Source organism: Rhinopithecus roxellana, chromosome 17, assembly GCF_007565055.1.
Source record: "Rhinopithecus roxellana isolate Shanxi Qingling chromosome 17, ASM756505v1, whole genome shotgun sequence".
In the NCBI taxonomy this organism is placed as follows: domain Eukaryota; kingdom Metazoa; phylum Chordata; class Mammalia; order Primates; family Cercopithecidae; genus Rhinopithecus; species Rhinopithecus roxellana.
The window spans coordinates 100,763,473-100,777,882 of NC_044565.1; the positions used below are offsets into that span (position 1 = coordinate 100,763,473).

General features: G+C 55.3%; 2 protein-coding genes across 5 annotated transcripts in view; both read right to left on the minus strand.

Moving 5' to 3' along the window:
• Positions 1 to 5,258: 5,258 nt before the first annotated feature.
• Positions 5,259 to 10,659, minus strand: LOC115894346. Its single transcript, XM_030921674.1, has 2 exons — positions 9,816 to 10,659; positions 5,259 to 9,762 (listed from the first exon to the last, which is right to left on the minus strand). The coding sequence occupies exons 1-2, from the start codon at positions 10,334 to 10,336 to the stop codon at positions 9,249 to 9,251; spliced, it is 1,035 nt and encodes a 344-aa protein (XP_030777534.1). The 5' UTR covers positions 10,337 to 10,659; the 3' UTR covers positions 5,259 to 9,248.
• Positions 10,660 to 11,191: 532 nt separating this feature from the next.
• The window catches only part of TTC7A (tetratricopeptide repeat domain 7A), a 136,297-nt gene continuing 133,078 nt past the window's right edge, over positions 11,192 to 14,410 (minus strand). For 3 of the 4 annotated variants that reach the window (XM_030921672.1, XM_010364300.2, XM_030921671.1), the window contains one exon: positions 11,192 to 12,800. In XM_030921672.1, the coding sequence (XP_030777532.1) occupies positions 12,579 to 12,800 (222 nt within the window). In that variant the 3' untranslated portion in view covers positions 11,192 to 12,578. The remainder of the gene's footprint in view (positions 12,801 to 14,410) is intronic. The other variant, XM_010364298.2, reaches the window with a different exon arrangement.

Sequence of the window (14,410 nt, forward strand, 5' to 3'; positions counted from 1 at the left end):
CATGATCTGCCCTCCATGTTTCTCAGGCCTCATGGTCCCTCCTCCATCTCTCTCAGGCCTCATAGTCTCCCTCTGATATCTCAGGCCTCATGGTCTCCCCTCTGCCTCTCTCAGGTCTGTGTGTGTGTGTGTGTGTGTGTGTGTGTGTGTGTGTGTGTGTCTGTGTGTGTGTGTGTGTTCTTGCTCTCACTCACCCTCTCAGGCCTCATGGTCTCCCCTCCTCTCTCGGGCCTCATGGTCTCCCCTCATCTCTCTCAGGCCTCATGGCCTCCCCTCTGCCTCTCTCAGGCCTCATGGCCTCCCCTCCACCTCTCTCAGGCCTCATGGTCTCCCCTCCACCTCTCTCAGGCCTCATGGTCTCCCCACCGCCTCTCTCTCAGGCCTCATGGTCTCCCCTCATCTCTCTCAGGCCTCATGGCCTCCCCTCTGCCTCTCTCAGGCCTCATGGCCTCCCCTCCACCTCTCTCAGGCCTCATGGTCTCCCCTCCACCTCTCTCAGGCCTCATGGTCTCCCCTCATCTCTCTCAGGCCTCATGGCCTCCCCTCATCTCTCTCAGGCCTCATGGCCTCCCCTCTGCCTCTCTCAGGCCTCATGGCCTCCCCTCCACCTCTCTCAGGCCTCATGGTCTCCCCTCCACCTCTCTCAGGCCTCATGGTCTCCCCACCGCCTCTCTCTCAGGCCTCATGGTCTCCCCTCATCTCTCTCAGGCCTCATGGCCTCCCCTCTGCCTCTCTCAGGCCTCATGGCCTCCCCTCCACCTCTCTCTCAGGCCTCATGGCCTCCCCTCCGCCTCTCTCTCAGGCCTCATGGCCTCCCCTCCGCCTCTCTCAGGCCTCATGGTCTCCCCTCTACCTCTCTCAGGCCTCATGGTCTCCCCCCGCCTCTCTTAGGCCTCATGGTCTCCCCTCACCTCTCTTAGGCCTCATGGTCTCCTCTCACCTCTCTCAGGCCTCATGGCCTCCCCTCTGCCTCTCTTAGGCCTGCTTTTTTCTCCTTCTGGAGGCTGGCTTTCACTGCCTCTTTATGTGTAGAGGATCAAATGTGGCAACCTCATATCATTTTCTGAGTCAACATTCTAAAAGAATAGAACTGGCACCTCTTTGGTTTAAGTCTCCAATTCCTAGGAGAGAGAATCCAGTTGGCCACCTTGGGTCAGGGGTCTGCGCCTGGGCCACGAGCTGTGGTCAGAAGGGCCCAGACCTTTGCTGCAGGCACGGCTGTGGGGGCCTATGTGAGGTGCGTGTAATTGGGGTGGAGGGCAGCTCCCTGGCATCCCAGGAGAGAATGAGGACCCTGTTGGAATCGTAAGGGGAGAGCGTTTACACCAGCTTGCAGGAAGCGGGTGGGGGCCTGCAGAGACTTCCCCTGGAGGTAGAACGAATGGAGAAGATTCTGCAGGGCCATCTGGGCTGCCTCTGTTTCCCCCAGCAGATGTTTCTTCCTGCTCTGGGCTTTTGCCCAGATAGGGTTCCTTGCCCCTGACCTTCCTCCTTCTCCTCTGCTGATCTCAGCCTCCTGATCCCTGGGGTGCTAGCCATGCTGCACTCCTACGTGATTTTCTGGGGAAAGCTAATGCCTGACCATGACCAAGCCACAGTTGTTCTGGGGAGAAGGACAAGGGCCTGAACCCATGCACTTTTGCTGGCCTGATTCTTGGCTGGGGTCCCTACAGACACCTTGGTTTTGGCCAAGGGCAGGGCTGCAGGCACGTAGAACCTGCCAGGCTCAAAGGGAAGGGGTTGGGCTCTGGATTCAAGGCCTCATGGCCTGCCCATCCCACCCTCTTAGCAAGGCTGGGTGAGCTTTGGGGGCCAGTGCCCAAGCCTGGCTGGGCTTATTTGCAGCCTCCTCAGAGAAAAGGCAACTCTGGAGAGCAGGAAGGGCCAAGGCTGGAACCATGGGAGGCTGAGAGGTGGTGGGGGCGTGAGTAAGGAAGGAGCAGGAGATGGGTGACTGGAGGAGGAAGGACGGAGTGGCAAGAGAAGGGGCTCCTGGGGGTGGACGTGTAGGGGGAGGCCTCCCAGTACATGCCCCTCATTGTCTTGTTAACAACACCCTTGCCCATATTTGAGCCCAGAAAAAGGTGCCATCCTTCTAGACAGTTGTAGGGGCTCCAAGGGGTCTAACTAGCATGGGAGCAAGGTAGCACCATGGCTGCTTTGGTGGGAGTGTGCTTTAGTTCCTGAAAACTGTAGGCAGACAGGGTGACTGCAGGAAGGTAGCTCAGGCTATGACACTGCATCTTTGGTCACCAGAGTGGGCTGGGTGGGGGCAGAGGCAGGCACTGACAAGCATTCTGTTCACCTCACCCCACTGCAGCCTAGCAGCCTGGGAGAAGGCAGTGGGGGACAGCAAGGCAATGTGCTGGGAGCTGTGCTGGTCACAGGTGGAGGGCAGGGCTTGCTGAAGGCTGGCCACTGCCCCCTCATCCCTGCTCTGAAGTTCCAGGGCTCCAAGGCCCTGCATGGTCGCTGAGGGCCATCAAGAAGGAGGGAAGTTGCTAGAGCTTTCCTGATTCAACAGCATCAGAGTGGCCACTTGGAAATAGACCAAGCAGGATCACGCCTATTCAGGCTTCTAATCCTCAGCCCCTCCTGGGCTGCGCATGGGAGCTGGACTGCAGAATACCCCGAAGTGCAGGTTCACAAAGGCCTCCCTGAGCCCTTGTGCCCATCTGTGCTGGGGTAGCTCATTCACTCAACCCTCTGTATGAATTTCTTGTGACTGCTGTAACAAATGACCACAGACTTTGTTGCTCAAAACAACACAATTTTATTACCTTACAAGTCAAGAGGTCAGAAATCCAAAATCATTCTTATTTGGCCAAAGCGAGGATTTTGACAGGGCTAGTTCCTTCTGGAAGCTCTGAGAATTGGCTTCCTTGTCTTCTTCTGCTTCTACAGATCACTTGTGTTTCTTTCCTCGCAGCCCTTCCTCTGATCACTCCACTCTGGTTTCCATCATCACATCTTCTCCTGTTGACTCTGACTCTCCTGCCTGCCTTATATAAGGACTGTTGTACTTATATTGGGCCCACTGGATAATCCAGGATAACCTCCTCATCTCAAGATTCTTATTTATTTATTTATTTAGGTGATGGAGTCTCGCTCTCGTCACCCAGGCTGGAGTGCAGTGGCATGATCTCAGCTCACTGCAACCTCCGCCTCCCAGGTTCAAGTGATTCTCCTGCCTCAGCCTCCTGAATAGCTGGGATTACAGGTGGGCACCACCATGCCCAGCTGATTTTTTGTATTTTTAGTAGAGATGGGGTTTCACCATGTTGGCCAGGCTGGTCTTGAACGCCTGACCTCAAGTGATCCGCCCACCTTGGCCTTCCAAAGTGCTGGGATTACAGGCATGAGCCACCTCACCCGGCCTCATCTCAAGATTCTTAATTCAATCACATTTTCAAATCCCTTTTACCCTATAAGGTAACATATTCACAGGTTCTGGGGATTAGAACATGGACACTTTTGGGGGGACATTTCAGCCTACCACACCACCTTTCTAACCTTTCTCTGGGCTGGGGATCGAGGTACCCTTCTGCCTGAAATACTCACCCGCACCCCTGGCCCTTCGTGTGCTCCCTCCAAGCATCCTTCGTGTCTTCCCAGGCTGGTTGGTGCCTCTCCTAAGTGCTCCAGCTCACCGACTTACCTGAGGCCAGTGATGGATTGTAGGTTCCCTGATCATCGAGTTGGGACCTACTGGGGCATTGGTAAGTTTCCCAGTGCTGAACACACCAGCATATAGTATATGCTCAATGAATACTATATGTGCTCCAAGATAAAGTGAGGGCGTCCCCCCTCACAATGATCTATCAGGAAATAGAAGCCTTGTAGAAAGTCACCTTGAAGTGTAGGGAGCCTCCTTGGATTATTTTGAGTCACACAAAATATAATTTAGGGAAGATCTCTTGGCCTGAATAACCTCAGTCATTGCTGGTGTTGGATGCTGATTGAAATCATCTGATGAAATAATTTTTTTAAAAAAAGTAGTAAAGAAATTTAGAACTGATTTAGAAATCATCCCCAGAGTTTTGATTTTATGGTTGTTCATGTTAGATGTTATCAACAAGCTCTCTGTAAATCACTTAAAAAGCAATCTAGTTAAAAGCTGCATTATGGAGAATGGGGTCAGGGATGGGAAGAACTCTCCTAATGTTTTACAAATGGTATTTATGGCTCCAGATAAAATCTCTGGTGGCCACATTATTCAAGGATTTGTAAAGTGCTTTATCTGAAATACCTTCATAGACATGAATATGAAGGTTCTGAAAATTGTGTTCAATGGCCTGTGTGTCCCAGAAGATCCTAATGTAAAGATACATATTTCTAAAGTAATTTAATTTATAGAATAGGATTAAACATATGTGTAACTTCATTAAGAAAATGTAACGGCTTTGGGACCAATTGCAGGCCCTTGAGCAGCCACAATAGGCTCAGGAGGGCTGTGCCTGTGTAAAGTCCCCTCCCAGACACCACCAGGGTACAGAGCTGGGATGGTGCATGGCTTGGGCAAGTCCATCTGCCCAGAGAGAGAAGGCCAAGGTCAGCCTGTGAGTGGGGACATGGCGGCCTCACTCCACTTTTGTACCACAAGCCTTCCAGCCGCAGGGGCGCCTCCCTGGACCCAACTTGGTGTTCCATTCATGGGGGCACCCACAGGTGTGGCTGAGCCCGGGTATGTGGAATGTGGGGGTCCGACTCAAGAAGCAGAACCCACAGGACTGTCTAGCCTGGGTGTTCTGCCAAAGCTCAAGGGCCCCGTAAGGTGGGAGGCAGCTGGCACAGGACTTCTAGAAGGCGTGGGAAGGATCTTAAAGGACAAGGCACAAACAAGGAGTGAGTCTTCGTGGGCATTCTGGAAAGGCATTTTGCAGGGTGTGGGGTGGGCATGGGAGGCATGGCTCTTTGAGGCCACAGGAAGCCTGATGGACCGGAAAAGAAAAGAGGAGAGGCTGGGCATGATGGCTTATGCCTGTAATCTCAGCACTTTGGGAGGCCGAGGTGGGCGGGTCACTTGAGGTCAGGAGTTCAAGACCAGCCTGGTCAATATAGTGAAACTCTGTCTCTACTAAAAATATAAAAAATTAGCCAGGCATGGTGGTGGGTGGCTCCCAGCTACTCGGGAGGTGGAGGCAGGAGAATCACTTGAAACTGGGAGGTGGAGGTTGCAGTGAGCCAAGACCCACTGCACTCCAGCCTGGGCTCTGTCTCAAAAAAAAAAAAGAAAGAAAGAAAAAAAGAGAGATAGAGAAAAGACAAAGAAAAGAAAGAAGGAAGGAAGGAAGAAAAAAGAAAGAAAGAAAGAAAAAGAAAGAGAAAGAAAGGAGAAAGGAAAGAAGACAAGCACTTAGGAGGGTGGGGCTCCCAGCTCAGAAAGTTCTCTGCATGGGGGAGAGCACTCAGCTTCCCCTACCTCCCCCAGGACAGGGGCCTCTGTGGGCTCAGCCCAGCTTGCACCAGGCCAGGCTGTGTAAGGGCCCCATACCCTTGGCATGGGTGTTCTCAGGGGTGGAGTGTGTGTGCTGGGCAGGATGCCACCACCATAGCCACTGAGCCCTGGGCCTTGCGTGGGGGCTGGGGAGTGAGTTGTGGGCTCCTGAGATGGCTCAGGCCTGGCACAGACAGGAGAGAGGAAGCTTGCAATGGACTCTTCCTTCTGGGCCCAGGCTGAAATGAGAGATCACAGTCAGGGTGGCGGGAGACTGCCCAGCTGTGTGCGCCCTGGGGGAGACCGTCTGTGCTCCTGACCTTTATGTGGGGACGGGCCCCACCTCAGGGGTCAGAGCTGCTGCTGTTCAGGAAGTCTTCCATGCCTGCCCCATTCCCAGCTTGGCACATGTGCTCTCTGAGTGGGCGTGGGTGCCACAGACAAAAGCAGTGGGTGAAGTTCTGGAACATGTCCTGCTTCCGCTTGTCTGATGGTGCAGGGAAGCAGAGTGAGCCTCTCTCTGGGGATGTGCAGGGCTGCCAGGAACAGACACACACTCAGGGTCCCTCAAGTCTTCATGGGAGCCACCCTATCAGGAGAGGAGGCAGGTGGGACTCTTGCCTGCAGTTAGGCTGCAGGTGTTGGAAAGCTCATTCAGGACGGAATGGAGCTCCAGTGCTTCCATCATCTCCATGCGCCTTGCAAGTAGGTGGCCATTTCTTTTGTTTCCAAAGCTCTGCCTGCACAGAGATTCACCTGCCCTTCAGTTTTGCTTTTAATCTTCCAGCTCCTACCAGTCAACGGTTCTCCATTCTCTCAGCCCCTTGGCTTCGGCTGCTTTCTAGCCTCTGCTCCCCCGGCCACCCCCGCCCCACCTCCCGCTTCCCTCTGCCTACCTGCAGAGGCCAGGCCGCTACAGCCTTCGGCAATGCCAGCATCACAAAAGGCAAAGGGAGAGAAGGAGCTCTTCCAGATTAACGGAGCCGAAGGAGCTGGCTGTAAAGTGGAGGGTGTGATCCTGGGCTGGAGAAGAAGACGCTAAGGAAAGCTAGTGCCTAGCCTGAAATGGGGTGGTGGATTAGATAAGAGCACAGCGGCAGTGTTGAATGTCCTATTTGTTAACTCCACTGTGGTCAGATACAGGGATGACCTTTGTTCTTGGTAAACACATACTGAAGTATTAAGGGGAACGGGGCACCATTTATGCTACCTGTTATCAAGTGGTTCAAAAAACAATGATACATATTTTTAAAGAAGTCCACAAGGACTTCTTGCCAAATTCCAGAGACAGTTGAGAGTGAGAAACTGAGGGTGAGCGGGAACAAGAACAAGAAAACAATGACAGCCCCTACCTGTGCTGGGGGCCACTACATTGGTGTGTCAGCATCTCTGAGCTGTGGGCCAGCCCATGGGGAACACAATGGCTCTGGAACCCAGCCACGATGCCGTCAGCGAGTGATCAGGATTGTGGGGTCCCACGACCCAACGCAGTTCCCGTGGCTGCCCATGCTTTCGGGCATCTTCTGAACACTCTATTTGGGGCAATGTCCAGCCTCTTGCGACCGCTGCTTAAGGGGCCTCTACTCCTGCTGCAGAGGAGCTGGGGTAGCAGGCATCACAGAGCACTGGCATTCCTCTGCAGCCAGTGGGGCGAAGCTGGTGGTGGGGTGGGGCTGGCAAGTGGGGGTTCTGGCACCCAAGAGGCCCCTCGACCCATGTATCTTCCTCCCCTGGGCACTCCCATAGAGGACTCCTGGTCATGCAAGTTTCCATGGATCCAGAGGGGTCCTTCTGCTGCGGCGATTCGGGGAGGCTCCTGCCTCTGCCCAGGATGGGTGAGCCGGCACTATGTGGTGTCTTCCGAGGGCAAGGCCTTGCGCTCCCAGGCCCCGCCCTGTACTGTGGAGGCCCCGTGATCTCTTCACCTTTCTTGGGAACAAAACCCACCTCCCAAGGTTGTTGATTGGAGAGGTTCCCAATCAAAGGTGTGACTGAGAGAGAGTTCATTGATAAGTGAAGCATCGTATTAGCAGTACAGTGCAGGAGGCACGTCAGTATTCCCATTGTCATCTTCATTCCAAGACCACAACCAGGACAGGAGCCCCTCCATGGGTGGACCCTTAGGTGATGATGATGCAAAGGAGAAAGGAGGGTGTTTAAGGGGGTGTGTTCTGTTGTCTGCCCTCTCTAGAGGGACCTGCATTGTACCCATTCCCAGAAAGGACACGGCATGGCGTGATGGGCTGACACAGGGGACCGGAAGGGCCCAGGGCATTGCCCACTTAGCACTCCAGCTGCAAAAGCAGCTGTATGTGTCCTGAGGCCCATGCCTCCTGGTCATAGCCGATTGGATCAAGAGAAGGCACCTATCCAGGGAAAATCAGTCTACAGGCTGCCTACTGACCCATGGAAAAATGAGTGGGACTAATCAGATCCTCTCATTCAAGATTCAGCCATTAGGAGGGGAGTGGTCACAGTGCTGCAGGTGGTCAGTCAGGGGTGGGGCTGGTGCAACCAGGGCAGTGCTGAATATAGTTCTAGGGGAGCAGCACCTCTCCGGGAACTGTCAGTAGCAGGGAGAGGAGGGCGGAGCAGGCAAAGGCAGAGAAGATGATAATTGCTCACGTGTATTGAGCAATTACTATGGGCCAGGCACTATTCTAGGATTACTTAATCATAATCCACAGAGCAGGCACTATTCCACCATTCTTATTGTACAGATGAAGAAACAGCTATAGAGAGATTAAGAAACTTGCTGGAGGCCACACAGCTTGTAGTGGTAGAGCTGCCCCTTCAAGCTCAGACTAGTGACTGCAGTGTCACCCTGCTGCCTCCTTCATGGTGTGTGGTTGTTTTGGCCCCAGGCCTGGGCACTGCAGTTCCTGCCCTAGGGTTCCAGCGAGCTCCCTTTTGTCTCTTGAGTTACCTTCAGGGTGTCTCTGTTCTTTGCAACTGAAAGAGCTTGATGAAAATTCAGTTTCTGGCAGGGGATGGTGGGATCCTTTCAAATCAGGACCTCCCTGACCTCTCAGGATCCTTTGGATCAGTACCTCATGGGTCAGTTTCACAGATCACTTAGGCATGAGGTTCCCTGCCCGTGGGTCGTCATCAAAGTCTAGGCGGATGGGGAGGTTTGTTTAGTCAGAGGCTTCCCAAGCCCAAGAAATATTTGCACAGTGACGATACCTGACTGCTGGGTGGGGGATAGGATGCAACAATGAGCACTTTGGTACCAGAAAGGAGTCTGGGTGGTGGCGGCTGAAATGCCATTCATATTTGTGCCTGCAGGAAGCACTATCAATATGAAAGCGCACAAGTGGGAGCTGTGTCCTGGAAAGTGGCATGTGGGTGGAAGTCCGAGAGGGTGACAGGCAGTCTGAGGTCTGTCCCCAGACTCTCACCCTGGTCCCAGCATGATGGGCTTAGACACAGGAGCCAGGTGCCTCTCTCTCCAGTGAGGGTTCCTGTGCAAGCACAGGGCCTGCAGATGGGCAACTGGAGTAAAGCAGTGCCTGCGGCCCTCAGCAGGTCTCCACCGCTGCGTGACTCTCCGACATTTGACCAATTTAAGGTCAGCTTGGGAAACCCTGTTCCCATCAGAAGAGGAAGGCAGAGCCTTCCCTCCTTCCACATTCCCTCCATTCCCCTCCCTGCAGGATGAGTTTCTAAGCCGCTTCCCCCAGGCTGGCAGACACCTCCTGCCACCTAAGGTGGCCTGTACTTCTCACCCAAGGAGGCCATGAGCTGGGGGTTAGGGTACGTGACAAGTAATTTGATACCAAGTGTTCAATCACTCAAGCCTGTAAATGTGTTACCTTAAAATAAGGCCACAGCGAGAGAAGCTGGGCACCCAAAGGCTGCAAGCAAAGCCCTTCCTTACGGGGACAGCAATGTCTGGCTGAGTGTGGAATGGAGGGTGGGGATTGGGGGAGGCCAGGCCACAGGGAGGAGTGGCAAGAGAGGAGTCCAGATGGCCGAGAACAGCCCTGGGTTTAAGGGGAAGCTTCAGGACAGCTGTCTTCAAAAGGAGGTGGCTGCAGCCTTGGGGGTGCCATGGTGGTCCCCTGGAGTACATGAAGAAACAGAGCTTCTGTGTAAATGAGCAGCATTGTTTAGAATTATTTTGATGCAGGTTATAACATCCACAGCACGTTGGTATGTGGCATAACTTATTAGGGGTGTACTGGTATGGACTTCTCAGCAGAGGTGGCCAATCTGAACAGGCCCAGGTCTCTCCCATGCCCCCTCTCCTAGGCTTCTTCCCTGAAGCTGAAGGCGGCCCATCAGCAATGCCGGAGGGGTCTCTGTGCAGATATGAGCACTGCCTCGGCCTCTCCCAGCAATGCCGGAGGGGTCTCTGTGCAGATATGAGCACTGCCTCGGCCTCTCCCAGCAATGCCGGAGGGGTCTCTGTGCAGATATGAGCACTGCCTCGGCCTCTCCCAGCAATGCCGGAGGGGTCTCTGTGCAGATATGAGCACTGCCTCGGCCTCTCCCAGCAATGCCGGAGGGGTCTCTGTGCAGATATGAGCACTGCCTCGGCCTCTCCCAGCAATGCCGGAGGGGTCTCTGTGCAGATATGAGCACTGCCTCGGCCTCTCCCAGCAATGCCGGAGGGGTCTCTGTGCAGATATGAGCACTGCCTCGGCCTCTCCCAGCAATGCCGGAGGGGTCTCTGTGCAGATATGAGCACTGCCTCGGCCTCTCCCAGCAATGCCGGAGGGGTCTCTGTGCAGATATGAGCACTGCCTCGGCCTCTCCCAGCAATGCCGGAGGGGTCTCTGTGCAGATATGAGCACTGCCTCGGCCTCTCCCAGCAATGCCGGAGGGGTCTCTGTGCAGACATGAGCACTGCCTCGGCCTCTCCCAGCAATGCCGGAGGGGTCTCTGTGCAGACATGAGCACTGCCTCGGCCTCTCCCAGCAATGCCGGAGGGGTCTCTGTGCAGACATGAGCACTGCCTCGGCCTCTCCCAGCAATGCCGGAGGGGTCTCTGTGCAGATATGAGCACTGCCTCGGCCTCTCCCAGCAATGCCGGAGGGGTCTCTGTGCAGATATGAGCACTGCCTCGGCCTCTCCCAGCAATGCCGGAGGGGTCTCTGTGCAGATATGAGCACTGCCTCGGCCTCTCCCAGCAATGCCGGAGGAATCTCTGTGCAGATATGAGCACTGCCTCGGCCTCTCCCAGCAATCCCAGAGGCAGCAGGGGCTTCCGGGTGGCCCCCTGGACAAGTCAGAGGCCAGGATCAGCCCTGCCTGGACCCCTCTTGCTTCCTCCTACCCCCTCCAGGCTTTAGCCCAGCCTCAACTGGCAACACTCTCACCAGCTCAAACCTACATTTTCCCAGAGGGTCCTCCCTCCCATCCTTCCTTCCCCACATCCCTCCTCAGCTGGGCCCAGGTCTTGGCTTCGATGACTTCTACGGCCTCCCTCCTCCTGCAACAGCCCCTCCTCTCTAGGGCCTGGCTCAAGGCTGGTGCGGGAACGACATGCCAATGAATAAACATGCTGCTTCAGACAAGCCTGCTTCCCCTCCGAGGGTCTCTTTATTCAACCTGTAAAGTCACTGTCAGTAACTTGGCTTGGCCCTCTGCTGCTTCCAACAAGGAAATGCTTAAAAGTCAGGAAATGCATTGGGTGCCTTTCCTAGTACCAAAAATTGACTACAACTCTTTGGGCACCCTGAGATAAATCAACAGCATTTGCTTTTTCTTTACTTTTCTAATGTAATTCCAGAAAAAAATAGATCTCTATTATATATATATAAACTATATTTATATACACACATACATAGAGATCCTTCAACCATGAAGAGGCAAAGGATCCAGCGTCCTCTGGGGTGCCCCTTGGCCTGCCGCAGGAAAGCCAGGAGGCACCAGCTATCTTGGGAATCATCTCGCGACATGCAGTGCTGAGCTAGTGTGCCATGGATGGGGGGTCTCCAACAGCCCTCTCCCTCCGAGGAAGGTGGGGCTATGACAAACCAGGGCAGCCCTCACCTGAGCTTTCTACACATCCTGAAATGTAAGCTGTACCTGATGAAGCTTTGAAACTAAAACCCAAAGTGCAGATACAAAAGGACTCCCTGATAGGCCTGGGGGACTGACTCCCTGGGGAAGAGTTCCAAGAGCATCATGCAGCAGGGGCCAGGGGAGCCAGCAGGGAGGACATACACCCACAGCCCCCAGGCCTGGAAAAAGGTGTCATGGACACAGAGGCCTGCTCAGTCACAGGAGAAGGGCTGGGCTCTGTCCCCTCCTCAGGTCTCCCTCAGGCAGGGCAACCCAAAAGGCTAGGGTGAGGCTCGAATCAAGGCAAAAAAGGGCTGTGGGTGGTGAGATGTACTGGGGACAGTCCTAGAAATTGCCCATCTCCATGTTATTGGCCCTCGAGGGACCTGCATTGTAGCGTAAGGCCTGCAGGAATAATGTGTTGACTCAGGGTATTAGAAAGGACTGGATCTAGCAACCACAGGATCTAAAGCTGACGGAGGCTGCTCGGGCTGGAACACATTTCCAGGGAGATGGGGTGGGTGGAAATGGAAGCGTAAGGGCCAGTGCTCAGTACCCCCTGGCTAGACCCCAGAGGCCCCAAAGGCACTTGGTAGCAGAGGGAAAGAGCAGAGTGGGGCCCAGCTGGCCTCAGGGGGCAAACAGGGGCAACGTGGGCATCATCTACTAACTCCAAGTCTGGGAAGGGAACCCAGAAATCCCATCGTCTTCCCACTTGCCCACAGTTTCTTCACGTCATGACTGCCCTGGGCAAGACCTGAGAGGGATCCAGAAGTCTGTGCTGTGCTGAGAGTGGGGAGTGAGATCCCCAGACCCCCAGCCAGGGGCATGGGTGAGGGTGAAGGGTAGTTGTGAGGCTCCCCCCTGCCCAGCTCTTGGGGAGCAAGTCTGGTCACCACAAAACTCTGCAAAAAGGCACTTAGGGTTCAAGTCAGACTGTTTACCAAGGCACCAACAAAGAAATCCAGGAAGACCCTCTTGGCCGAGCCAGGAGAACGAGGGCTGCAGCTGCGGAGGCGTTCACTAAAGATGGATTTCCCTGAGGCCCCGCACCTGACGCCACTGTCGCCCCACACTGACGGCTGCCTCTCCCTCTGGCCGGCCCTCCCTCCCTGTGGCTGCAGTATCGTCAGAGCTCTCTGGGGATGATGGAGAAGGGCAGCACAGGGCTGCTGGCCTCTAGCTCCAGGGCAGTGAGGAAGCAGTCGACAGCGGCCTCGTTCTGGCCCTGGGCCTGCAGCACCTCGCCCAGGCCCTGCCACGCCTTGTGGCACGTGCTCTGCCTCTCCACGGCATCTCGAAGCACCTTCTGGGCCAGGCTCTTGTGGCCAAGCCGACTCAGCATCAGACCCTGTGGACCAAGCGCAGGGCAGGATGAGTAGGGGTATCCCATGGCACAGGCATCTTGGCAACTGGGCCAAGCGCAGGTGCATGGGTGGCAGCAGCCATCAGCTCGAGAGGCTCCCTGCGTCTCTGGCTTGGGCACTGTCAAGTGACTATGCCTTTCTCCATGTAAATCCTACCTGGCCCTGCCCAACCCCTGCTTTAACCCCAGCCTCCTGGGAAACCCACTGCAGGAGCTCTGTTCCTGCCAGTCCCGAGGAATTGGCTTTCAAGTCACCAGATGTGGCTGTGTCACCTCGTTTGGGGGATCCTGGGCAAATCCCAGCTCTCTGGTCCTCAGTTTCCTCATCTGTAAATGGGAAAATCACAGCATCTCTCTCGAGGGAGGGGTGAGGCTGAAAGGAGTCAGGAGGTGTAAAGCTCTGAGAAGCATCTGGCAGGAGTGTGTTCTCACTCAGTGGGACCATGCCTCTCAGTCCTTCCTGCGGCCTGGAGCTGCCCTTCACCCCAGGGATGCAGAAAGACTGAGGAGGACGCATTACGGGGCTTCATCACTGCCGCCAGGGAGGAAAAGCTCAGGCATGTGTGCGTGTGCAGTGGCTCCTCAGGAGAGGGTCACAGGAGGAGAGTCAGACGGCGGGGGACAGGGTGCTGGGTGAATGGGGCGCTGGGTGAACAGGCTGGATTGGCTGAAAGATGAAAGGCTTGGCGGGGGGGGTCTGGGTCAGGCGCAGGGAAGCTTGGCCCTGCTGTTTGGCTCAAACAACCCTGTTACCAAAGAGATAGAGGAACTAACAGGAATCGTCATAAGAGGCTGGGAGGTGAAACTGGCACCCTGTCCCCTCTACATCCTCTTTTACCCACGCTGGGAAGTGGGTAGCGAGGACAGGGTAGTGAGCGGAGGCAGAGGGGCAGGGCTCCCTTTCAGCAGTAAGGTTGTTTCGCGCTGTCCCACTGATCCCTGTTTCAGCCCTGAGGGTGGCATGAGATGGTCCCTCGGAGGGACCCTTCTCTTGTTAAAAGACGGGAGGTAAAACCCACCACCGACTTCCTGGACAGGCGGGGGCCGCAGTGGGGGTGGGGAGCTGCCTTCTATGTGTCTGGAGCCCCCTCTCCAGTGCCCGCCCACTGATGGCCATGTACATTTTTAGCTGGAACATTTTCCTCCTCAGCGAGCTCCCCAGAGTTAGGCCCTCTGTTGCTATGGAGACGCGCTGGGGAAGATGCGCATGCCTGGTTTCATCAAGTCCTCAGAGAGCTTGGAACACAACCAATTCAGCGGGAGTGAAAGATGGCGCTCAGGAAGCCCTAGGAAAAGCCTCTCCCTCTCCATAGGTGCTGGCTGGAGATCTTGTGGCCAGGGGGTGGGGGAGGAAGAGGCTGTCCTCACAGAGCCTCTGTTAGCCCTGGGCAACGCTGTACCAAGGAACCACACACATGGATGAGGCGTGCAGAGGCCAGGGGAGGACAGGGTGGCTGCGGGCGGGGTGGAGCCTCAGGCAGGGTCTTCCGCTCTCGCCAGATGGGAGTGGTGCTGACTCAGGGCTGCCTGGGACCAAGGGTAGTGGCCAGGCTGGCCAGGAAGGCACCAGGCCTAGCTGTTTTGCCCACACGGCG

What these genes read in the sequence shown, in the direction of transcription:
- LOC115894346 (XM_030921674.1), bottom strand. Translation starts at nt 10,336, where the DNA reads ATGTCTGCACAGAGACCCCTCCGGCATTGCTGGGAGAGGCCGAGGCAG. An exon ending in CATTGCTGGGAGAGGCCGAG is followed by an intron (nt 9,763 to 9,815) that starts GCAGTGCTCATA and finishes GGAGAGGCCGAG; the next exon opens with GCAGTGCTCATATCTGCACA.